Source organism: Falco peregrinus, chromosome 4 (genome assembly GCF_023634155.1).
Source record: "Falco peregrinus isolate bFalPer1 chromosome 4, bFalPer1.pri, whole genome shotgun sequence".
In the NCBI taxonomy this organism is placed as follows: Eukaryota; Metazoa; Chordata; class Aves; order Falconiformes; family Falconidae; genus Falco; species Falco peregrinus.
In genome coordinates, this window is record NC_073724.1 from 87,860,001 (window position 1) to 87,886,765 (window position 26,765).

The 26,765-nt window shown below is 42.6% G+C and overlaps 1 protein-coding gene across 1 annotated transcript; it reads right to left on the bottom strand.

Annotated features, from left to right (window-relative positions):
* Positions 1-438: 438 nt before the first annotated feature.
* Positions 439-25,024, bottom strand: OLFM4 (olfactomedin 4). Its single transcript, XM_055803172.1, has 6 exons — positions 24,944-25,024; positions 22,687-22,764; positions 18,837-18,989; positions 12,437-12,649; positions 11,353-11,506; positions 439-3,668 (listed from the first exon to the last, which is right to left on the bottom strand). Exons 1-6 carry the CDS (start codon positions 25,022-25,024, stop codon positions 2,875-2,877), a joined length of 1,473 nt encoding a protein of 490 aa, XP_055659147.1. The 3' UTR covers positions 439-2,874.
* Positions 25,025-26,765: the final 1,741 nt, after the last annotated feature.

Genomic DNA, 26,765 nt, shown 5'->3' on the forward strand with positions numbered 1-26,765 from the left:
TTCTCACTGTGTGCAGTCATTGCACAGATCAGAGCCAAGGCGCCTGCCCTAGGTGCCTCAAGTTAGGTGGTGTGAAATTGCATCGCAGTTCCTGTACTGCAGTTCACTGTGTCACCGCGCAGACAGATGTCCTCTCCTTCGGGCTCTGTGGCCAGTGCTATTTATGTTCAATATTGTTTATATACCCCAAAACCTCCATGGGGAGATGCCAAATCAATAGGCCAAGAGTTGAAATACAGTCATTTTGTGCCTTTATTTTTCTGTTTTTAAAAGGACAATGGTCTTTCTACAATTCTGCAAAGCCTGTTACAATATTAACAGGAACGCTGCTGGGGCCTCGGGCTCACTTATGTGCCTCACTTCCCACCATACCTACCCCTCTGGGGCTCCCCCCACACTGCCCAGGACCCCATGCCAGCCCCCTAGGGCTGTCAGCCCCACTGCTGCAGCAGCAGGGCTGGTCTCCAGGTCCCTGCAGCCCTGCCCTGCCAGGCCGTGGGGACCGCCAAGCCAGGCTCACCCGTGGGCCCATGTCCCAGCCCAACCTCAGCCTGCCCCTGTCCCCAGGGAGGTGCCCGATGCCTGGGGCTGGAGCTGCCCTGATGCTCCCCAGCTGCCCTGCTGCTGGCACAGTGGGCAGCCATGCCATTCCCACTGCCACCACCACCATGGAAGCCTCTAGACCTGAGGCTGACTGCTGTGTCCAAAGGGGAGAAAGCTAGACCATGAGGACCTGTCCCCAGGGAGGACTTGAGAATCCCAGTCCACTCACTAGAGTCAGTCACTTCCATGCTAACACCCACTCCCTCCCTAAATGGTGGCGAGCTGAAGAGCCTCAAGGCCCGTGCTGACAGCATTTCTTGATAATAAGTGGAAAGCTGCGCACCTTCTGTGACACACATGCAGATATAGAGGGAAAAATATTTTTGCAGTATTTTCTTCTTCCTTTCTCAGCCAAATCCTTACTTGGGCTGTTATGGATTATTCACACAGCAGCACCGCCTGTGCTGACTGATCAGATTACTGCATCAATGCCTCCATGGCTTTCAAATTCATTTCACAGGTTTCCAAGAAACAGATGCTGATACCTGATAAGTGGCAGCACCTGGCTTCAAAATGTGTCATCATTTCATCAGCCTTCAATATCTCAAGTAACATCTCAGCTTTGATGCAGAAATGTTACCCTAACCAGCTAACATATTTCTGTGTGGGGAAATAAAGCTCCTTTTACGTACTTGTTGACATACTGATTCACACTTCTATGTTGTTCACAGAGCTACTGAAGCACATGGAGCCCAAGTGAGTGCAATGGTCCTCTTTCAAACATTTGGTGCCCTGGCATCCCATTGCATCCCAGAAGTTACCTATTTGTCACAAGCAGCTTTACATTGCTCTATAGCACAGCTGAGATTCTTTGAAAATATATTTTTTTATTTAAAAAAAAGCAATTGTTTGCATATGTATTGATTCTGATTATCAGAGGACACAGACATGATTGCATAGGTAACAGAAGAAAGGAACCACATGAACCACTTTCTTCATCATTGTAGAGCTCTGAATTTCAGATTTTCAGCCTGCTTTCTGACATGATGAATGTAAGACGTTACAGTGCACACACTCAGAAACTGTTACACAATACCTATTAAAAAACCCAATACATATATCCAGCTAGCTTGACCAGACTTCTGTTTTCCACAAGACCTCTTACCTTGCTGTAAGACAGAATTACCCAGGGAACAAATTGGACCCTACACTAACAAGGCTCTCAGGAATCTAATTACAGAACTGCAAAAATGTTGCATAGAGGCACATTAAATAACACGACTGTCATTCTATGGCAATGCATGATATACACCTAAAGGCCACTTGTGGCCAATAAAGTCAACAGGAGGATTTACATCAGCTTACAAGAGAATAAAGGAAAGGAAAACAGAGTTTGTTCCACTGTACTGCCAGGAAAATGGGGCTATGGTGACCGCAAAGCATGGCTAGATTGCAGTAAAACCATTCGTAAGGCCAGGTTTAGGCACACAGAACTGCTAAAGGCAGCAGAGTGGGACAGAGGGAAAGCTGGTGAAAGCCCTGCTGCCAGTTTCTCCCTCACAGTCATTCCAAGAATCCAGCCTGGTGCTGTAGCAGCTTGGGAGAGGGTTGAGCTGCTAGGAAGCAGCTGCAGGTGGGGGCCCAGGTGCAGCTGTCCCACTGCATCAGTGATGGTAAGGGCAGTGAGCTCTGTCCCTGCCCTGACGCCTTCTCTTCCATCCCTGTGGTAGGACTTCAAACAGCAAAGTGCACTTCCACCCTCTCTCCTGAAGCCTTGAGCCAGATACTACTGCTTCCACTGAACAAAGAGGTTGCTGTCTTCCAACCAAGTCTACTCCCTATACTATTTTAATCCTTTGACTAATTCCTCTGAGGCCTCAATCCACTCTGCTGAAGATCAGTGAAAACTCATTCTCATTTTCTGGGTGCCTTGCCAGTGTTACACTGACAAATACACATCAGTGGGTAATTAACTTCTTGGTCAGTAGATAGCCTGTGTCCATCGATTCCTGTTAACAAAATGCACTAAATCTATGCAGTAAATCTACCCTTAGAGGAAGGACAATCATACAGCACCAACCACCAATAAACACCAATCAAGACCTAAATAACCCAGTAATGCCAAACACTGCTGCCAGCAATACTACCGACCAGAGTGGGCAATTCCTTTAGAGCATAAGTATATATATATATATATATATATACAACATCCACAGACACAGTACATCAGACCAGATGAACTCTAAACTGGCAATAGCACTGGCTAAAGCTGTATTGGATCTCTTGGTTTAGTTGCTGCCAGTTTTATCGCATGCTTACGTCACTGAACCACTAAGACTGAAAGGTCGTATCGTACCTTAGAAGGTAACCATCGTTGTAAACATACAGCCTCTGATCTGTGGGGTTATAATCAATACTCTGCACTGTGTCTAATTTTTTATCCATAATGACACTAATACGACCTTCTTGGCCAGTAGCTGTGTCATATGTGTAGAAGATTTCCTCTTTCCTAGTGTTCATTGGCCTTGTGGCATACAGAACACCACATACCATGAAAGCATTGGAAACAGATGGTTTGTACTGTCTTGTCTGCCAAGTATTTACCACATCAAGTGTGGTCTCATTGAGTTTGCTAATCACAATGTTGCCCATGCTATGTTCTGTTGAATATATTACCCATAACCCACTTTCATCCACAGCAAAATCCATGTCTTGCCATGAAACACCTGCATAAGAGAAACGGTTACCAGTAACAGCATCTGGAAGCTCCTTCCTCAAAACCATGGTGTTTGTTTTTAAATTATGCTTCACCATATGTCTTGAATTATAAGCATGATAGTACAAATAATTATTATAAAGGGCAGCACCACTTCCTTCCCCATATGTTATTCTACTTTCATATATGGGTTTAAACAGCAGCAAATCATCAAAGGAACTATAAATTCTGTAGTATTCCAAGTATATCCCATTCGTGTTCAATGGTGCAACCCAATAGACTTCCCTCTCTGGGTTAGAGGGAGAGTAATCTCTACCCCAGGAACCATATTTGTAGGAAAATCCTCTCCAGTTCAGCTTTACAATATAGGGCTGGCTAACATTCAGCAGTCCACGATGATTGCAGCTACCTGCAAATGAAGAGAAAAAATCAGGTTTTCCAAATGTCATCATTAGGAGAGAAGTTTTGCATACTGTACCTCTAGAGTGTGTTTACTAAGGATTAGTTTTGTGGCAAAGCATAGGCATAAATGCATAGCTTTATGTGTAAGGCTCATTTTGGCCCAAGGTCAGCAACCGGATGGCACTAAGTATTCCAAGTTGACTCAGAAAGTTAGTGGGGAAAAAAATAAAATGCATATTATTACGGCTGTTGTGGGGGCGGGGGGAGAAAAGATAAAAGGCATCCATCCTCATGATTAATTTGCAGAAAATAAGTGCTCACTGTGCTGTCCAGACAAGGGACAGAATTCTGTATCTACCCATCTGATGTACCCTAGCCTGATGCACTAGGAAATCCCTTGGAAAATAAAATTTCAGAAGCTTTTTAGGTTATTTTCTACCTCAGTGGAACTGAGAGCGTAAGAGACAGAGGGAAAAGAGAGAGAAGTATCTGATTTTTGTGTATTTCACTTCAGAGGGGAAGGAAGGAGCAGCAACAACAGTAATTCCAGAGTCACATTTCAGATTAGCATTCTGCTGTCAGAATTACAGCTTTACAACAGTGCATCACAGCCACATGGTGCCTTCCACCTCCGGCCCTCAAAGAAATCTGCAGACAGTAACAACCACAGCCTAGGAAATGTAGACAGATATTAGTCCAAGTTCATGTGAGGCAACTCTAAAGAGACTATGACTTCAAGCTGAACCAGAACAGCTCTGTTTTCCACATATCAACTGTGAAGCCATTTCCAGGATCATGGAAATAAAAGAAATACTTTCCTTTTACTTCTGGTGAATGGCTGTGACATTACTGTTTCCTGATAAATTCTCAATATTGTAAAAGTCACTGGTGGAAAAAATCCTCGACTCAGAAATGCCCGTGGGCTTTTAATGAGTCCAAAGCCGCCACTGGCAAAAACCAGCATGCTTTTTTCCAAGTGTTAACATTAGCTTTTTGTATTACTGCCACAAAAGTGTCCCAGATTTTTCATTGTAAGGATATGTTCACCTGAGGTAATGAAGACAGAGATGTCAAGTGACTGGCACCACCTGACAAACATAGTGGTATTCCAGTGCATCCCAGTCCAGTGGGGTGCTCTAGTCACTCGACAGCCTTCCTTATTAAAGGTGGAGTATGATACGAACAGACCCAAGTTTCACATGTCAATTAATGGCCACAACTGTTTGATATTAATAATACCTCCCTCAGCACAGGAACTCCTTGCATCACCAGCTATGGTATCAATGATTAAAGTCAAACTTATCTTTTGAGGTTTTAATACTTTGCATGGGTACCATGTCATGATTGCCTGACAGCTTGTATGAAAAGAATGGTTGTTTGTACGCTCAGTCATATGAATGGATGTCTAGCACATAAATAATCTATGTCTTAGCACAAAGAAAAAAGAGAAATAACAAAGAAAGAATTTACCTTTGCCCTCAAAGCTGGCCATCCCTAAGCAAGGCCAGACGATACTTATAGAGCTGAACTGAAAACTCCTAAATCCACCGACATAAAAATCTCAGGAAGCATCTTGTCCTCAAAGGCATCCTAGTCTATCCCACTGATTGAGGGAAATGCAGAGACAGACCAATCTGACGTACTCTACTTGGAAAAGGTCTGGGAAACGAGGTATTTGGTGGAAAACAGACTGCAGCAAATGCAGAGAAATCTTGTTTTGATCTGTTTTGCCCAGGGGAAAGATGTTCTGCCTCCAGGGGAAACCTGTGGCCTGAACGTTAGAATTGTCTAAGCAAAAGGGTAACATCTGTGCCAATATGTACAGTCGAGCTGAGCAGTGAAGCTCTCCACATCTCCTCCTTTCTCGAAATGTAGTATTTCTCTCCTTCTGCTACATAACACCTTCACCCCTCACAGTTTTGAGTTGTCTTGCACTAGTGGCTTGGGGGACATGTGATTCACCTGCAGCCTCCCCTCAACATCTATGAGGACGGTGGGGAGCAGCTTTATATTAAATGCAAATTGGTATGCTGAGCCCCTAGGCCACGTTGGCAACTTTCTTGGGGTCAGTATTGCCCATGGGAGCAGCTCTACATTAATGAGTGCCCAGCTCATGGCAGGGAGGGTGACATGAGTTGTGAATAATCCCACCTCCTCCCCCAACTTATTTTGTGTCCTGGGATTCTTGCAGCTGGAACATGGGATGACCCTGGTTGAACACTGCTTCCTTCTGTGCCACCAAGAGTCGATGCAAATCAACATTCCTGGCTCGGAGCAGATGAGCATTTAAGCATGCACTTAAGTGCTTTAGAAAGGATGAGGCCCTGGAGCAGAAACCTCATTTCCAAATATAGCACAAGGAAGGCGCTGCTGTATGGCTAGCCAGGCTGTATCTCTGGAAATGGCACGTAGCATGGCTAGTAACGCGGCCTCAGCACTGCACACAGATACCAGTGTTTGGAGGTGCTTATACTTCAACCCATGCAAAGAAAGAAAGCTAAGGCAGACAGTGCAAAATGGCTTGCAGCCTGCCAACTCCATAAATCAATTTGAACTGTTTTTTTCTTATAGCTCTATTATGTATTGTTACCTCTGGCACGAGGGCTTCTTTCAAGCTGGTGACATATTGAATATGTTACTGTGCTTAAATCACAATAAACTTATCTCAGAATTAAATGGTTATTAAATGCTCTAAAACTCTTGATTTGTTTAGAAAAATATAGTGCCGAGGCTTGCAGGTAGTGAAGCACTGCTAAGCTCATCTATATGCGACCTCAAATAATTTTTCATGTCATTAAGCACAACACGATTCCAGATTTATTTTAATAATTCATACATTGTTTCATAAATAAAAAACAAACGTGTGTTCAGCAATGAGACCTTTTTTTACAAAAGAAATAATAAATTATTATTTCTTCCCTTAAAGAGATCTCTCTGCTGAACACTTGTTTGGTTTTTATTTATGAAACAATGAATTATTAAAATAAAGTTAGAAGCATGTTCCGTTTTAATGACATCAAAAATTGTCTGAGGTTTTTATAGAGTATGTGCTTGATTTTGATTTCTCTGAAAACTCTCCCAGAATTATTATCTTTTTAACCAGAAAACTCTGTGGTAGTCAGGGGGTGATCTGTCTTCTGCACAGGTTCAGAAAAATTCAGTGTTGTTTATTTAATCTAAACTTGCCTCCCTGTCTGGATCTTGGGGGGAGGGAAAACGCACAAAGGAAACAAAGTGTCATGTAATTTTGTAAATATTAGAAGGTACTTGAAATAAATCCATATGCATTATTCAAACTTTCAAGTTTTTAACTCCTTTCTCTGCTGTTTTGGGCCACTGATAAATGATGTCCTGGTATTTCTGCTTTCCTTTGTTTCATGCTTATGTAGCGAGCAGGCAAGAGGAGGACAATACAGGTACATACACACATAGTTCTCCTTCTCCCTACATAAAGAGCCAGTATCTCAGCTCAGTTGTTTACTAATCCTTCTGATTCATCAGAAAAGGAGCTGGCACTTTGCTGTCAGGACTGGAGGGAGCCTGACTTGCTCGGCTAACAGGCTGCAGAACTGAGCATGAGACATGAGTATGAGGTCTTGCTTTACCTGCTTCACTCTGAAGCACTCACAGACCACATCAGCTTCTCACTCCAACAATACAGGTGTCAAGAAAACTCCAGCAGCCTTCCCCCACCAAGCAGCTGCATCTGATTGCAGAAAAGAAGGGACCACGGTTTGCCTATGCAGCCAAAGATCATGAGGCAAGGTGTGACCCACGTTTAAAGGAACTCCCATGAGGGGCACAGAGACAAGGAGCGGGCTGGTGATACACTCTCACACATGCTCCCAAGCACCAGATGTGCCTTCCTTTCCCATCAGATGAACCACTGCATCCAGATGTGTGAGCTGTTACGAGCCTTATTATGGTTTGAGACACTGGAGATGGTGCTGCTCAGGGAAAGGCTCATTCCTGACACAGGAACCCACACAGATACCTCAGTCTTCACCAGTATCATGGGGTGCAGACACAGGCTGACAGCTGTGTCAGAGAAGATTTACGTTGTCAGTACCTAATAGGGGATGAGGTGAGGGGCTGGAGTTCATCTGACCTACCTTCAGGCAACTAAAAATTCAGGTGCCTCATCTAAGCTCCCTCCATGGCCAATGGAGAAATGCATGTGTCTCCAGGGGCTGTTCAGGCAGTCCTGGAGAGAAGGCACTGGCCAGCTCTTTTCAGGTGCCTGTGGGCATGTCTCCCTCTTTATGTATGGATGTATTCATTTCAAAACACAATCCAAAACACTCAACACAGACATCTTGGGAACACAGCAGGTAATATATAAGGTAAAAGCGAAATCACTCTAACTAAGACTCCAATACGATTGCCTGTGTTTCAGCATTAGGCTACACCAGGCCTTCCTCCTGCTGAGACCTATTCATCAATAATTTGAAATCCTTCTAAATTTCTAAACGTATAAAAGCCAGAAAAAACAGCTTTGCTCTTTTTTTCCTTTCTTTTTTTGCCTTGGAGAGTTTCATCTGACTCGCTTCTCCCTGCTGCCTCTCTCAGATCATTTCAGGGAGATGTGACAAAGAAGCTGCTGCGGAGTCCTTAAAGAACCATCCTGGGGTCTTTTCTCACTCTACCTGCCCTGATGCAGCCAGATGAGATCAGCACAAAAGAAAAATGAATGGATAAATGTTTCTTCCTGCTGGAGTGAAGAGGAGAGAGATGCCAGAAACTGCTGCAGACAGGAAAGCCAGTAATGATGATGAGGATGATTAACTAATTTACTGAGCTCCATCTCAGACACTCAGACACCCACCTCTCCAGTTGGAGGGTAAGGCAAATGAAGACCAGTGATGTATTACTGCTGTGTTGTTGGAGAACAGGCCTGCTCACTCGGAGAAACACGGCAGCAAAAGCCTTGGGGGACAGAGTCAGAGGGGCTGTGTACTACAGCACTGAGAAGCAAGAAGCTTTAATTAAACTTGCCTTTAGACTCATGGTCTTAGGCAGCTTGGGGATTAGCCAAGCTTTCTCTAGTTTATGTTGACTACCCAAAATATGTAGGAGAGAAGATTAAGGGGGAAAGAAAACGCTATCTGAAAACAGGACAAAGAGTCAGTTTAATAGAAACATTATAAATATAATATGAACTAAAAGCAGGGCAAGGCCAAATGGTTTGGCAGGAATTCAAGGCAATCAGGCTTGCAGAGAAAAAGTATGGAAATTGTGTTCAAATGCATAAATGAGTGCTAGAGAGCTTCAGAGGCCTAGGTGTGAGCATCCATGCAAAGCCTCCAAAATGACCATCTAGAAAATGCAGCTCTCTCATGTGCTTACTCCATCTCCCCAAGCAGTAACATCTTACTACTTCTACTTGTTTTCAGATACAGTCTGCAGGACATGCAATTGCTCTACAAAGTTCTCTGCCCAGAGAATACTTGCTCCCTGCCAGGCACACAAAGTCAGGATATGCAAGTCCTGCATTGATTAGCAGGGGTCTGAGCCTACATAACACCTGGGTTATGTGTATAGCTGGCATCACCCAAAAGCCAGGAAACTTATCAGTCTGTGGAAGTTGCTTTGTGCCAGCCTCAGAGATCACCCTCACCCTAAAGGTGGCCATGGCAATATGCCCACACCCCCCCTACAACTCCTCTGGGTTTCCTACTGCTGTGGGCAAAAGATAAACTCACAGGCAACACCAGAGGATGTGCTCAGCTGGTGTCAGTGGTGGTAATTCTCTGGAAGTCAATGGAGCTGTCATTGTTCATGCCACCCTGGGGTTTTGACCTTCTAGGTTATTTCCCATTCTGTGGTTCCCACACAATGTATGCCAAGATGCCTGAGCCAGCAATGACCACACAGTCAGGAATAAGGCAACACTAAAGCAATACCATTTTAGTCCCAGATGAACTCTATTCACCTCCACACCATGCCCTGAGAAACAATGCTAAATAATTCTGTTAGGGGCACAGCCTTATGCAGTTACATTTACCCATCCCAGAGCTATCATACTGCTCTAGACATGACTTGCCTATTCTGCATGGAGCTGCACTGTCCCACTCTGGGAAAGCCCCTGTGCCCCACAGATGCTCACACCAACCACCCAGGCATAAAAGCAGCCCCTTTCTCCATCACTCATGGAAGGACATAGTATTCTTGTTCTGGAGCCCAGTACTTTCTCACCAAAACAAAGGCATGCTGTAGGCTTGAAGAGAAAGAGATTGTTTCTTTCCACACACCATCACCCTCAATAAATCAATAAGATGCCCTTCAAACACTTTTAAAACATGGCTGCTTTTTTTTTTTTCATTGAAACATTTTAAGCCCTTCCATAACGAGCAGAGAAAGGCCTTGAGGTTTTGCAATGCACAATTTTGTTTCAGCTTTTCCTCCTGCCTGATCCCCAGACAAGGTGTTACCCACGCACCCTGTCAGAGAAGTGAAGCAGCTGCATGCACCACCACGAAGTCCTACAGAGATCACAATAGGAAAGGCTGCTGACCCTAAGGGAAGCTTGTATTTCCGCCTCTCACTTTTCCAATGAGATGTTTGAACTAGCTGACCCCAAGGTGATAAGGGGTAAATGTTGGTAGGTGCAAAACTGTGCTCCTTGCAAGCAGGACACCACTCCTTTTTCATGGGCTCTTCCAGCTGACTGCTAACAAGCTTATGCGGAAAAGCAGGATCCTTCCCCTGGGTATTGTATACAACAGAGCACTTTCTCTCTTACAGTACCCTGTCAAAAGGAACCTCCTGTGTATAAACAGGAGATCAACACAGTTTGAAAAATCTTCCTGTCTGTTGGCAAGTGGGATGCTTGACCTGGCATACCTAAACTATTGTTTCCTAAACAGTTTGCTTCAGTGTATCGTATTTGACTCTCAAAATTTCTCTAGACTATGATTCACTCACAATGTGATTTTTCAAACTGAACACAATGTCAAGACAAAAATCATTCCTGTTGCAAACTAATTACCACAAGTCCTGTGACTTTTGACACTTTTGTATGAACTGCACTCTAGGAACTACTGATCTAAGCCCCAGAACATAACCTTTCCTAGTTAAGGAAATTATAAAATCCTAGTTCCTTTGAAATCAGTAATACAGCTCCAACTTATTTCCCTGAAACCAGAATTTCCCCCAAGGTTCTTGGCCTTCTGATTTAGAGGAATCTTTTGCCTGTGAAGCAAAAGTAATCTTCATGCAAAGCTACCTTCCAGAGCTTGCATTCCACAGCTTTAGTACATCAACTGCTGCTCATACATTTCCCAAGCAGCATTAGAGCAAAATTGCCATGACACAGGTCACTTCCACAGGAACCATTAAAAATCAAAGCTGGTCAGAAAAAAGCATAGCTTCCCCCCCCCCCCCCCCCCCAAAAGGTAATTGTTTTTAAAAAGAGAAGGAGGTTAGAGATTTGCTTTTCATGCTGCAGGTGATAGGAAGATCACAACTTTTTCCCACTGAAAATAGCTACTGTGTCTGGAAGAGTTTGTTTCCTGCCCTCGTTTTCCTTTTGAACCTGTTGATGAAACATCAGGAGTGGTCTGCTCAATTTTTCAAGAGCTAAGTAGTATCGTTACAATTGTATTTAAAATTAACAAATGGAAATGTATGAATTCACTGTTCTACCCATATATTACGTTGGTTTTTATCTGATATACAACAGAAATGCTTACCTGGTGGGAAATAAGGGGGTATTATAGTTTTGTTTGTGGCCTCTTCACACTCTTTCAATCGATTCTGCAGAGACACAATTTGTCGACGAATTGCAAGGACATTGTTTTTGTCCAGTGATTCTAGTTCATTTACCAGTATAGTCAGATTTGTGATCTAGAGGGAAAAAAAAAGATGGCAAGTTTAAATTTCCATCAACTTTATTTAACAGATATTTCCAGGCAGGGTTGATCATACCACAAAAGATACTACAGAACAGGTTTTAAGAAATATCGCTAAGAATAGGCCTTATCCTGCTAGCCTGAACTTTACATTTCCAGCAGAGGTATGTGACCATAAGGAAATGCTTTAACACTCAGTTGTATAACATAATGCAAAAATATAGTGTTATTTTATAGCTCATATAAAAGTATCCAGTAAGTCTTAGGCAACTACTAGCTATTATATATGAAAAGTACTTATTACAGCCTTACAAAAGTATCTGGAGATTTTTATTTGTAAAGATAAATAATGTTTTCAATAACATCCTTGATGACCTAGAGGACAATGGAGAAATGATATTTCACTTTCCATCTGAAGTAATTATTCTCTCTAGGTGAGTGATTAACTACAATTTTGAAAATATGATTTATAGTCTGCTGGGAAGGTGATAGTCTTTCCCAGTTCTTGATTTCATATTGATTGGGCCATTGCCCTAGCAACCAGAAGCTAATTTTTTAATTATCTACATTAAAGCACAGAGGCCTTCAAGCATGGGGGTCTGTAAATTGATAGTTATTATAATAATTCAATCAGCTTATATGCTTAATGCTATGCAAAACTGTTAATTTTCAGGCAGATACTTGGCAAAAATACAGTGGTCTCCATTTGTTTGGGGGTTTCTTTGCTTTTCTGTGCTCTGTATCAAGGAAAAAATGTTAATACATTTAAGGTCAAGCTTTCTTTTAATTTATGCTGATGAAATGCTAAAGTAATTCCACTGGCTGCAGTAGAGACAGGCTACATTTCCTCAACATAAACACTAATGAAAGGATAGACTATCTATATATTTGAACTCTCTGTGGCTAATTAAGACTTTGGCAATACCTCCAAATATATTTGCTCAACAATGACATTGCTTCCAACAAGGCTGGATTTCAGCTGAGTGACCAGTCTCTCTAGGTCACTGATTTCCATTTTCAGTAACTGGAAGTCCAGTTCTGTGTAAGATACACTGCTCTTCTCCATATGCTCCACTCTGATGGTTATATTAAGGATTTGCTGCTGATATAGTTCAATCATTTTTGAGTACTCTTTAACCTTAAAGAAAGAAAAAAAAGAAGGGACATATTCATGTCCAGGTTAGCAAGTACGACAAGTCTGTTTGTCATCTTCATTGTATTTCTGAGTACCCCATGCTTAACTTCCACATACTTGACATATATATTCTTCACATACACTACATAAATGAAATTTGCATCACATAGAAGAAAAAAATGTGAAATTTAACCCTCATTTATTGTTGGCAGTTCCACATAGTCCCCTCAGGAACGCCTGGGGATAACTGAAGGCAGAATTTCACTTGCAGTCCTCCATTTTTTTAATTCTTTGCCAATATTGTCTCTGTGAGCTAATTTTATCCTCAGTATGCCAAGAACATACATTGGTGAAAATTTTATTAGGAAATCTGCAGTGTATTATCTCACAAAAGAAACCCAAGGAGGCTGAAAAATGCAATAAAGGATTCCCATGTTTTTCAACTTCATTTCCTATTAACTCTGAATCTAAATAGGATTTTACCCTGTGTACATTTGAATTGTGTCAAAAGTTGACAGAACTGGTTTGCGGTTTGTCTTTGGGTGGGGGGAAAATGTTTAAACACAGTGTTAAAAATTAAATCTTGTTTAAATGAAAGTGTAAAATATATTGCAGGCTTTAGCTAAAGTAATTTACATAGCAGCCTTTTCAGCCTTTGAACTGTTAAACAGTTGTCCAGATAAATATATTTTCACAGATAGGTCTACTGAAGTAAAGGTCACAGCACAAACATTGTTATGCACAATGTTAAGAATTTTATATGGATTTGGGACATTCCTTGGAAAATGTTATCTCCTTGAAATTTCTCTTCCATATGCTTCATAAAAGTCATGTCTCTTTTCCCTTAAATCAATATAATTATATCACAAGAGGTAAGAAGTAGAAATAAATACAATTAGTTTGTTGAACCAGTAACTCCATATTTATACTCTCAGATAATATTTGTAGTACAAGTCCCTCTCTCTACAGCACTATGCCTTCCATAATTATTACTTCTTCAACTGAAAGATTTTTAGGCCACATCCTCTCAATCATTTTCACATTATCTTAACATGAAATTAAAGTAATTTTTTTCCCCATTGTCTCTGGAATGGTGTCTAAAATCCTGTCATGGTGTGAAGACCACAGACTCCCTCTTTTGCTGTTCTGGCAGCAGTGCTTGGGACAGGGTCCCCCAAAAACACAGTTATCAAATAATTCCTTTCAAATTTGATTGAAGCCCTTCTGTACCAAAGAGGACGTATGGGGACTCATGGTGTGGAAATTCATGAAGGACAGAAAGGATCCTTTAAGATCATAAGATATTCAGTGATGTGACTTAAGAAGTAGAACTGCAGGAGAGAAGACCCTGTTTTCAAAAGAATAACTTTCAATAGTGGCATAACTACACTATAAATCTGAAAGAACCCACTACCAAACCTCTGCATGCACATACGTAACATACACCAAACCCGGGCTGCTCAATCCCATGCGTTTAAATCCGAGTTTGAAACAGATCTTCTGTTCTAAATGTGTGCAGCCAGACTTTGCGCTGCTCTGATACGGAAACTGGCAAGTTTCCATAAGCTGCAGCAGAAGCACCCTGACTCATAACACTGAACGCTCTAAATCTCTGGGGTCAAGCCAGGGTAACTGAGCTATTTGTTACAATTAAGAATAAAAAATAATAACATATAAAGACTTAGACCTAGTTCCTTGTAAGTGACTGGCAACAGAGACAGCTGGGATCCCTTTTTCTAGCTGTCACCATCATCTGCTCAGGAGGGAATAGTAGCAAAAACTGGACAACGCTCTTGGAAAAGCCAGATGTAGTTGGACCTCAGACTTTCCTTGATCACCAAAATCAGATTGGAGTTGGATATCCTCAGAAAAAAACTTCTGAAAAAAATCTTCAAAGGGTAATGTTTAGACTGTGTGTCTAGAGCAGGGGTCCTCAAACTACGGCCCGCAGGCCGGATACGGCCCCCCAGGGTCCTCAATCCGGCCCCCCGTATTTACAGACCCCCCCACCCCCCCCACCGGGGGTTGGCGGGGGAAACCAAGCAGCCGCAGATGGCTGCCTGCCACTGCATCCGCGCGCCGGGCCCCTGGTTAAAAAGTTTGAGGACCCCTGGTCTAGAGTTTGCACAACAAAAAAAGAAAGAATATATGATTACAGCCTGAGAAATAAAAAGCAAGCCCATGTCTGAACAGAACTGCACTGCTGTGTGAAGCTACATATATCACATAGGTATTTGGAAATCTATCTAGGTATTAATAACCTTTCTCATAGTAATACTAATAGCAATAATAAAAATAACAATAATGCAATTAAGACCAAATCTACAAACCACTGAAATAAACAGACTGCTGGAATTAGTGATGGCTACTCACTAGTGAGAAACCTGTGAATTTGAAGGTTTCTCCTGGGTCCTGAGCCTGGACAGAATGCTGAGGGCTGGAGCAAGGCATACATAGTTATTTCAGCCCTGATTGCAGAGTGCTGCAGGTCACAGACCTGAAGTTCTCCTTCCACATCAGAGGGTTTTCATTCAGTCAACCATCTAGGTCACTTAAGGACATATCAACACCATCCAGGGGAGTATAGATGAGAGATATATACAAGTTGAGCCTGCACTAGCTCCAGCACTCTGCAGTGCTCTGTACAGCCACACCAGCATCACAATGAACTTAAGCTAACAGCTTCCCTGACAAATTACTGGACAAATACCATTTTCTCAGCAGTGCTGCTCTAACAGGTCTACGCTGCTTTTGCAGACAAATCCAGCACATACGTCAAGCATTGCAATGCCCTGTGTGGACATCCCCACCTGCTCAGATTTGGCTTAAGAGCTTCTGTAATATAGAAATACCAGTTGAAAAAGGCACATGGTGTTGCTCTGTTGCTTGGCAGATACGTTTAAGCAGCTTGTACTGTACCCTGCTCTTCTGCTGCATCTACCTGTTAGGGACTGGCTGTTGTCTCTTGACAAGCTGGCACAGAAACTCTGTGCATATCCCATACTTAGCGATACAGACCAATAAATAGTATTGATTGCTGCCACATGTGTCATAAAAGCCTAAAGTGAGGTATGATGAGTGCATAGGGCCTGTCCTAGCCCTTTATAGGAAGAGAATGGAGCCACGTGAGGCATACATAGGAAGAAAATTCCTCAGTTTCAGTTTTTACTCCTTTCCGAGCATTGTCACCCTCATGGAATGAAAAGGGCAGGAAAAATCTGCAATGCTCATTTACTGTGTCATTTACCTGCAATTGGTATTTATCAGAACAGGTTTTGCAGCATGCAAACAGACACTTACCCAGCATGCATTTGGAGAGTACAGAAGAGGGAACAAAGGTGCAAGATGAAGATGTAAAAGAAAAAAAGTGGGAGGACTGAGGGAAGATAAGAAAGAAGTGACAAAACCAGCAACTCTATAAAGTCACTCAGCCCAGGACACTGGCTTTGGGCAGGCCTGACTTCTACAGATCCGTAAGAAGCAAGGTTGGCAAGTAGTCTGCAAGCTGACATCAAGAGGAATTCCACTGCGGGTTAATCTGTTTTGAAAACAGCTGTTCCTGGTAGAGGGCAGGCATGGTTTTTTTCTCCTGTTTTTGTTACATGAGGATGTTATGGCCGTTGTGAGCCAAGTTCTGAACGGCACTTTCTCTCCTTGGGATCATGTGCTGATCCTGTTACAGAGGTGTCCTCTCCCCTCTCCTATTGAAAGAAGCAGCCAATTCCTGCTTTGCTTTGAAAGGTTAATTTTCTTCTGCAATCATAATTATGCTGGCAAAGGTTGATGTGACAGGGGAAAAATTATTCTGGTATTTTCAGTCTACAGTTTGTACTCATTTGGCACATGAGAGCATCTCTTTATCTGTGAGCTTCCTTGCCTGCTGATTCTATAAAAGGACCCCCTTGCTTTTTGAATTAGCCTACAATCAGGCAAAAGGTTAACGATTCAATCAGGTTGTTTATCTGGGGCTTCTAGGACATGGAAAGCATCCTTAAGACGGTCCAATCCTGCAGCTCTTACCCAGGGAAAGCTCCCATGAGCTTCAAAGGGTGTTTTAGAAGGGCAACCAAAGCACAGATCTTCAGTCAAAAAAGGAAGTACTCAGTAGAAATTCCCAGCCCTGTGGTGCAACTAGGTTATGTTTGGCCAAGATTCCCTAGGAATTTGCTCAGGATTATCCCTAATAATGATCAGTAATGAGAGCTTGGCTTTCTTCTATTTCATTATTTGCTTCTTTCTGAGTATTACCATGACTAAAGTAATATGCAAGATTGTGTAAGCATGATTTTTCCCACAACGTGGAGACTCATGCATCACAAGATCTCAGACTGCTTAAGTTCAGATATCAATAGGGCAGTGCTTGACAGCTTTCTTCTTTCTACAGAAAAACAACATCATAACTGAGAAATCTTACACACACAGTTATACCAAAATGCAATCTGTTCATTTCCATTTCTGACCCAAAGTGTCTCTTTGCCTATATCACACCAAAGTATATGTCACACTTTATCTAACTAGATGCATTGTAACACTGCTTGGATGATTGGTGTCGACAGGACGAAATTCAGTGAAGCCTGAGTTAGGTCGAGTATTTTTGCTGTCTGCAGGGAGAATTGAAAGCCAAGGTCAGCATCTACACAGTGGTACACTGCTGGGCACCTAAGGATGACAACACAGTTACACCAGTTGACATCAGCTGGCAACCTAGGCATTAGGTTGCCATAAAATCGTACCTGAATTTAGGTATCTATAGTAACTTGTGTCTTCATATGGGCAAGATGACTGAACTCAAAGGAGATCTGAGGTTGTCCACTCAAGGAGGTCAGCAGTACTTCTGCTCTGCAGAACTACATGGCACTATCAGATAAGTCACACATCCTGAATGAAACATGCACCATTCCAAGGAAAGTACTGGTAAGGGACTGGTTACACCGGGGCCAGTGACTGGGAAAGCTGGTACACAAACACCCTGAAGAATCACACCAACTTTCTGGCTGGGAAGCATGCCCCTGATCCTGCCTCGGTACAACTAGCTTAAAATGCCAGCACTGACCACAGTGGGAACATTATGGGGACCTGAAATCTCAGCAGTTTTCATGGGTCACTCACTCTGAGCTAACCCTCCATGCAGGGGCTCAGGTAACTCCTGTGCTTGGAGGCAGTGGGGCTTCTGTCAGCTTGCCCTTCATATCCCTGCTGACAGCTGAATGTGTTTCATTGTTAGCTCTAGTTCTTTCCAAACAAATTATTTGAACTGAAAGATCTTACCACAGGATCCTCCGCCTGTTGTTGTGGGTTTTATGCACAACTTCTTATCTGTTCTTGATTATACCAGAGGAGGGTTATGAATATTTATGGTTAGAATTTATAATTTAATGCTGTGCCTTTTCTGCTGATTAATTCAAGGACACTTCATTTCTTAAGATGCTCAGTTCCTGAAGAAAACACTTTCTGCTGGACATCTAATCTGAATCCTGAATATTTATCCACTATCAAAAGTCAAAGACAGATTTCTGTCTTCACAGGCAGCTTCACCCAGTACACTGCAGCATGTGTAGGTTTGCCTGAGTTCCTCAAAAAACAGATCTGAATTCATGCAACAAGCAGCCAAAGTACTGAAGGTATGTTTGTCTTCAACAGCAATGCATAATTCAGCAGTCTCACTGCCACAGCTTCAGATGTTGACAAGGAAGATATTTGAGTTTTTAAAATTTGTTTTAATCTGTGAGAGCAGAAGAAGTGAAGAGGCAAATATTCACCTACTTCCTCACTCTGGGCTGTGGTGACCTTTCTCCTCTTTCCCTTCATTTCCCTCCTACAATCTGGCTGGCTTGATACAAATAATAACACATGAAAGAGCAGGAGGCTTGGCTTCCTATAGCTCTGTGTAGCAATCACAAATGAATAAAACTGTGCCAAAAGAGGAAAAACATAACCATTCTTCCAAAAATGCCATATGCCTCTGGCTACAAAGGCCTAGAAAAGAGACCTAAGGATATTCAAATGTATGGCATACTACAATGTCAAAGATTAAATCTCAAGTCACCCTTCTCTTCGTTCTTACAGAGCCCTCTTTCCTGCTGTTTAAAAGACACATCACAGAAAAGGGCTGACTGCTGTACTTTCTTCACAGGCAACCATTTTTCAGCAGATATACAGTTGTTGTATTTATGAGAAAAGAACACCTTACTTGAGAAAGCTCTATCTCAAATTTCTCCGAGAGCGTTGCGGCTATAATTTCCAATTGCTCAGCCTTCTGCACTGGAAAGGTGGTATCCGGCAAGTACACAGAGCACTGACAAGTTCCCTCGTCATCCATAGTGCCAGGCACATTGGCAAAGAGCTGCAATAACAAATAGGTAAGGAAAAAAGTGTTAATATTATCCTTTGAATTCAGTAGCTAATGTCTGACAATAATATGAGCTGTGACAACCATGAGATCAATAACTTCGTTGCTAGACATCTTTCACCTTTTTCTGCCAAGGAACTCAAAATGTCTAGCAATTTTTTATGACTCAGTCTCATAAATCTTTCTGAAAATAGTTAAATGATTTTACCATTGGAAAAACAGAAGTATATAATAGTCCTTCCTTTCCCAATCTTGCAGACAATGTTCCTAAAATAACGAAAAAAATTTTACAGCAGATAGAAAAGCACACAACAGCAGGAAAATAATAACTTACTAAGTTAGGTCTTATAGTTACTGTTCTGTTGATCTGAATTGATCAGATCATCTAGTCATTTCCATCCATAGAGATGAAAGCACCAAAACAGAACTAGTAATGGGGAAAGTTTTGAAAAGAAAAATGCTCCATTTGAAGGTTTTCAGCCTGCCTTAGCTGACAGACATATGCATTTAATTATGCACAGCTGAAAGGTGATGAATTAAATGTGCAGGCTCAGCCTAAGGTAGAGATACTTATTTTGCTAGAAAACATTGCATGTAACATCCACCCACCACAGCCCACCCACCCACATTTGTGGACAGTTTGCAAGGTGACTGCCCATGCCGTTAGCATGAATTGCCTGGTCCTGGTTGTTTGCATGCTCAAAGCATCACCATTGGAGCAATGTGTATGGTGCATGCAAAGGTCAGGGCTGGCAATTCATGACCTTGCCATAATTTACAGCCGAAGCACATAATTTCCTATAAGCAATGGGATGCATACTGAGTGTGTCTGGAGCAGTTCCTTTTTGTTTGTACACAAAACTCTTCCCCGTTCATAAATCTATCACAAATTTATTAATAAAGACATTTGATGTTACTCTAAAATATTCTGGCACACACTTCAATGCAGCTGCATATTTTAAAGCTACAGATTTGCTCTTTAAATACTCTTCTTCCTATAATCTCTCCGCGTGCCTTGCAGAAATCCCGGTGTTATTTATGTGTTTTCTCCTCTCTCCCTCTTAAAAATAAACAAGCAAACAAAAAACTATCTACTGAAAACTGACATTGCAGCACTTCTTCCCTTGCTTTTTCACAGTGATTTCAACCAACATCCTCACCACCAAACCAGCCCAGAATATGCAGTGATGACCAGCAGCAAAGCTGTCTTGATCTGTGAGCCCAAGAAGAGAACAGCAGCAAGCAAGAATGATCCCAGTTCACACTTCTGGCAACCTTTACCACAGCCATAACAAAGAGCATGCATCTCATTTTGAAAGAAAGCATGAAAAGACATTTTATCTGTAGTATTCAAGCACGACGGGCCTTAAAACTTCAGTCATAGACAGACTGCCGAAGACATTTAATGTGAAAGGAAGCAAAGAAGTATCTCGTGGCATTCAAGCATTTCCCAGCACATAACTTTCATTGATTTCCCTGCAAGGTGGTTATCAAAGCCAAAGGGTTCCTAAGTCACTTAAATGCTTCTGCACCTCTGAGTCCTCTGCGTATGGGCATAACTGGGATGGCAAGTTCCTCAGCAATAACAAAAGAAACAGAGAGGGGAGGGGGAAGAAACAAAAGAAGAAATAAATGTGGTTCAGCATCTTCTAATAAGACTGTTGTGCACTGGCATGCTCATTTTTTGTGTGGAAGGTATTGTATTTTATCCTTTCTGTGTATAAGACAAATGTAACATACACGTGTATGTGTATACCTAGAGAGTATACTATACATAGTATAGCATAGTGTGTACTATACATATGTATATACATTTCCATACATATATAGTGTGAACTATACATTGTATACTCTGCAATAAACTACAGCCTTGACTATATATAGCCATCAGTTTATCTAGAGATACCATGTTTATTTCATGTGCTAAACAAGCCATTCATAAATGTATTCAGATGATCTCCCCAAAAAACTCCAATTTGTGCATTTAAGCTCCCTATAAAAAACAATCATTATATTCTAACATTTGTGTTAGGAGAAAGCCTTGAGTAGAAGGCAGAGCTTCACTGCAGTAATTGCAGCTTATATCTAAGCCAAAAAACAGCTTCCCCGAAGGAGCAGACAGCCTGGGCACACAGAACTGCTTCTATTCTTCCACTGACATTACAAACATTGGGATCATGATGTTGACAAGACCAAGAAGCAATGTTTAGTTAAAAGCCCCTTGGGTCAGCAAGCGCTTCAATCAAAATATAATACCAGTCAAATGACAACCACGTACCAAAAATGCCTTCCCTCATCCTGTAGAAAAACGCACAAGATAGGCTGTTACTTCTGATGGAGTTGTATGTTTTTTAAAGTTTAATAATTTATACGGAATGCTTAAAAGAGAGCAAACTGTCCTAGCCTACAGCAAGGACTTACTTGACAGCAACATTTCACTCTGTAAAATTAAGCTGTTACAAATACATATTTGAAGCTATGAAAAATGTTCCTTTCCCACATCCCTTCAATTTAAGGGAGTAGGAGCCTTTTTCGAGTTACTCGGTTTTCTGAAAAATAGGAAATTTATTCAGCTGCCTAAATGTGGACTTAGGGTTACATCCTCAAAACAGCCTAGCCATTTTAGTACTTAATTTCAGCTGCAGTGTAGCCCAGCGGCATTCACAGCTCTGAATTAGCTACTCCCTCATCCTAAAACATAGAATGGGATCCTCAGAAACCACATATCAGGGACAGAGGCCACAGCAGGGACAGAGACCACCTCAGCTGGGCAAGGAGATGGATGAGATTTAGGTTCTGGTACTGAGACTCGGAGAGAGAGTCTCCTGACTCCATTTAACTTTCTAAACCCTCCACTGGAGGCAGAAACTTAACTCTGTCTCAGAAGAGGTGCCTCCACACATCCCAGGTGCCACACTAGGCTAGCCTGGACAATGAAGACCTGCTGTCAAGCTGTCTTCCATCTCCAGTCTGATCTGGAGCTGTGCTTTGGAAAAACTCTGTTCTTGATACTAGGTTGCAGCACCATTCAGAACAAGTGTGTCCCATTGAATCTGCTCCAAAGCGAACACGTTATTAAGCAGCCACTGACAGAGAGAGGCAAAGAAACCAAACCCTGAAATCCTTAGACCATGGACTTGAGCACTGTGCCAGAGGCACGGAAATCAGATTCAAGTCCCTGTATCAGCAAATAATTGAATAAAATTTCAGCCAAGTAGAATAGGGAGAACGAAGATTTTCTCACTCCCAGCAACCACAAGTGGGGACTTCTCAGAAGGTAAGTTTCAAGGCCCTGTTTTGGTTTACATGAGAGGACAGAATTGAAAAGAAGTCTTCCCCTTCCTCCAGGAAGGCTGTAACCACCAAACTGTTCGGTACATTGACATCAAACCCCCACAGCCCCAGCTGTTCCATGTCTGGGGTTGACTTCAGTAGTCACAACAGTCGTGGCAGAAAACTGGATGTGACTTGAGTCATTAAATGACATGGCAGCAGCACTGATGATTTGGGGAATCTGCTACTGCCTAAAATTTGGGATACACAACACCTAAACTCTTTTCCTGGGCAGCCTAAATGATGTACCTATATCAGGGTTAAGTCTCTGAGTGACTGTGTAGCATTTAAAAAATGGGACACAAGCTCCTAATTTTGCTCTTTCCTGGACTTTATTGCAGAACAGTAATGGTTATACCTTTGGGGGAGCGTGCGGGTTGCCAGTCATCTTGCTAGACTGAGTCAGATGTGGAAGCGTCATATCGAGACGAGGGGTCTAAAAAGCAAAGGAAAGCCTTTTTCAGTGTGAATTCCTGTGTATGGAACTGTCCCTTCCCCATCAGCTAGCCCCCATCCTGCAGCTCCAAAGCACTTTGATTTTATTCTTGGAGCCATCCCCAGCAACAGTAAAATTAATTGGCTTATCTGACCTGCTGTTGAGGCAACTAACGTTTCCCCGGGCACATTGTCACTTCACAGACACCTCCTCTTGAAGAAAGGCTCTGTGTGACCAGTGCAAGGCAGGGGACGTGCAGCCTGCTCGGGAGGTGTGAGCTGGGGCTCTGACAGGCAGCCCTGGCAGATTGCATGGCAGTCTAAAATGACAGTACGGTGTCCCTCTGCCCTAAATCTGGAGATTACTGTCCTCCCAGCAGGAATGTCTGCTCCTTGCCACCCAGCCCATGCTCCAGCCTCCCAGCACAGGACTCACTGCCCCTTTCATGCCAAGCTGTCAGGCTGTGAGCTGTGATGGCTGGGACACGTGTCCTGCTCTGCTACTAACACTACAGAGGGGACAGCATCCCACCGCGGGGAGGGAGCACTGGCAGAAGCCCCTGCACTGCCAGGTCCACCTTGGGAGTCCTACTTAGCAAGGCAATATACGTCCCCTTTAACTTTCATCTGTGTCTGGTGCCGGCCTTCCTGACACAGCAAGGAGACTGGCTGTCACTCTGGCACTGTACTGTGTGTCTCCAAAGGTCTACTGTGTCCCCCACGCACAGTGTGCACAGCATGATGCAGCATGCTGTCACCCATAGTGGGGTCTCACCACTAACTGGGAACTGCAGCAAGACACCCTCAATGTCAAATGGTGTGACAGACAGAGCATCAAATGGGCTTCTCCTGCAGCGGACCCCTGGGTCTTTCTGCATTTCCCAAATCCCAGCTGAAGCCCAATTCCCGATCCAGGGAATGGTAGGAAAATCCAAATGGCCAGCAAAGGGCAGGTCTATTAAAGGGCACAGTGTAAACAAGCTTTTGTAGGATGGTCTGTCAAATAAACCCATTTGAACAAATATTTGTGTGCTCATATGATCATACTGAAAATGAAGAGGGGCAGCTAGTAGCAATTAACTGTGGTAGGGCAAAAAGCATCACAAATTGTGTAAACTACACAAACTGGGGACTAGCTTAAAGCTAAGCAGACTGAGGAGAAGTGTCTTCCATATTAAGCTTTCTACCCTCAGCTTATCAACATTTATTTACCTCCGTCTTGACTTTTGTAACTTCCCATTCATTGAGCAGATAAAAGCACTTTCCCAGGAGATGTTAACTTCACTGCCTGCATCCTCAGTGCTCCCAAACTTAAAAAAAATGTAACTAGGGCACACAGGATTTTTCTGGCTGGTGACTAAACCAGACAAATCAGAAAGAGTCATTGGGAGCCAAAATGGTTTTTTTCCAAATTTTAACTAAAAAATACCCAAAAGCAGTCACTTTGGGTCAAACAAAGCCACAATGTTTCTGTTTCGTTTGCAGGAGCTTTTAATCTATTCTCAACCTTTTTCTTCTGATAATTTATGCCAAATTTAATTTTTTTTAAAAAAGAGGCAGTACAAAATTAAAACAAATCTTTCACTAATGTAATTTTCCAAAGTTTTCTTGTCTCCCTTCCTCCCTGGATTTGTTGTTGTTTTTGTGGGTTAGGGGCCTTTTATTCTGGTTGATGGCTTTGATTTGAACTTCTCTTTTGCCCAACTAGATACAGTTTTATAAGGGAAGAGGAACACGACCCCACAAAAAACATCCAGTATGGCTTTCATGTGCCTGGTCACAGAGTGTGACAGCAATCATGCAACTAGGAAAGCCCCCACCTCCCAACTCCTTCCACATCAAAGATGTGGATCCTTTCCTGCTATAAGCCCTTGCTAATTAATTAGAAGCTACACCGAGCATTTAATATCCACTCAGATCCTCACTGGGAGTTGCACTTGTCTAACCAAAGGCAGAATTTGACTCTGATTTTAAACCCGTGCCTCACTTTCACATGTATTATCCAGTCCCTATACATTAGTTGCAGGAAGAATGGAGGAATACTTTATAAACTTTCTCCATGCAGGGATCTCAACATTTGCCTAGTAATTTTCCAGTAACCTAAAAGAATTTTCAGCAATCTAAATTACATGGGAAGACAAGAAGGCACCAAAGTGCAGGTTGTAACACCCCCATCTTACCGCTTCTGTTGTTGCCGTTGCTCTAGCCAGAGCATTCATGCTTTGCACAAGCAGCAGCACAGCCACCTGTGTGTGCTTCATCTTCTCAGCCAGCAGATGTGACAGCAAAGGGACAAAGGAGGTCTTTTATAGTAGAGTCTGGGGATTTCCCCACCCAAATCTTAAGGAACTTGTGTGATATTTTTTTCAAGTTTTTGGATAAGTGATATCATGAAGTCATGCAATAATAGGTGTCAAATTACTAACGTACAAAGAACATATGAGTTACCATCAGAAATTAACTACATCCAGTTTCCAAACAGGAAAGCTTTCCCATAAGGGCAGTATCTAATCTTAATCTTGGTTATATAAAACATCGGGTGTTTATTTGCTAGGATAGGTAGATAGATATTTCCTCTCACTGTAACTTAGTCACAAAAATTCTTATAGATCCATTTAAGTTATGCAGACAATACAGGTCTGAGTGATATTTATTACTTCTTATAGGTACAGAGAAGACCAGGTCAGGTTAGACTGTTCACACACCAGAAACATCGTCCCCTTTTTTTGAAGGCCCACGGACTTTGACAATACGTAAAATGCACAAGGGTCTCTACAGCTTTTCTGTTCCCTCAGTTCTCACACAGAACAGGTGGGACACAATCAATCTTCTCCCATTTCCTTCTCAGTAGGTTTATGTCTTGTACACTAACACTATGTACCCGTTAATGTTTATTCATGTATTAACACTGTGTACCCATCAATGCTTACTCGCTCTCTTTTCATGGAGCTGCATGCCAACTGACCACAATGTTTCACTGTCCCTGCCTCTAGAGCACTGATCCACAAAGATAAAAAAGGCCACAGGCAATGTCTAGTGGGACCCCCACACTCTCTAACTGTACCACACTTCCCTGCATGGCAGGCAGTGATCTGCCTGCAGTTCCCAACGCATCCAGCCCACCACAGGAACTCCCCACTTCCAGCAAGCTACCACCTTGGAGTAGTCAGCTGCAAGCCTCCACCTGGCACAAGACTAAAATTTCTCTGCAGAGTTCTGTGGATCACTCGGAAAATGAGCTTAGGTGTTTGAAAGGAAGGTTCCAGTTGGGACTAAGGGAATGGCCACGTCTGTGCACCTGTAAAAGAAGTCAAGAATTCCCTAGACCAAAACATGTCATTTCTTGGCCCTTCCTGCACCTGTATCATCAATGAAGCATTTCCCTTTCCTTCTTCATTTTGTCAGATTTAGTTCTTCTACCAGGTCAGCAACAAAAGGCTGCAGTTGTGTGTAAGTGGCAGAAGTGGTTAGGAGACCCTTATTCCCTTCCAGCGTCGGAGGGCAGAGGTGAGGGCAGGAGCAGCTGTACTTGCGAGCAGCAGTACTGGCTTAGATGAAACCCATCTCCCGGGTGAGGAACTCAGGTGGCTTTCTTGTGTTACCATAGCACTATCAGCTCCAGGTGGCAAATGGAAAAGCTGAGGCTTAGGGCAGATACATACTAGAAAACTCTTCAGAGCAGTCAGGTCCATTGGGGTAACATGTTTTACCACAACTTCACATAAGCATAAGCCTCCTGACAGATCCACAAGGCTGGCGGCAGCAACTTTGTTGAGAAGTAGCTCATTTTGTAGGGAATGGATATAATACGTTCTTGCAAAAACACTTCTTCACAGAAGAAGCTGCAACTTCACTGGAGGATTACATGGCTAATAAGTCAACGTAAGAGAGGTAAGACCTGGAAGGCATGTGATAATGTCTTAGCAAAAAGCACCAAAGCCATGGTGGCAGAGCAAGAAAACAAGTCCAGGCCTCTTCCTCCCTCCCAGCTTGTAGTTCTCT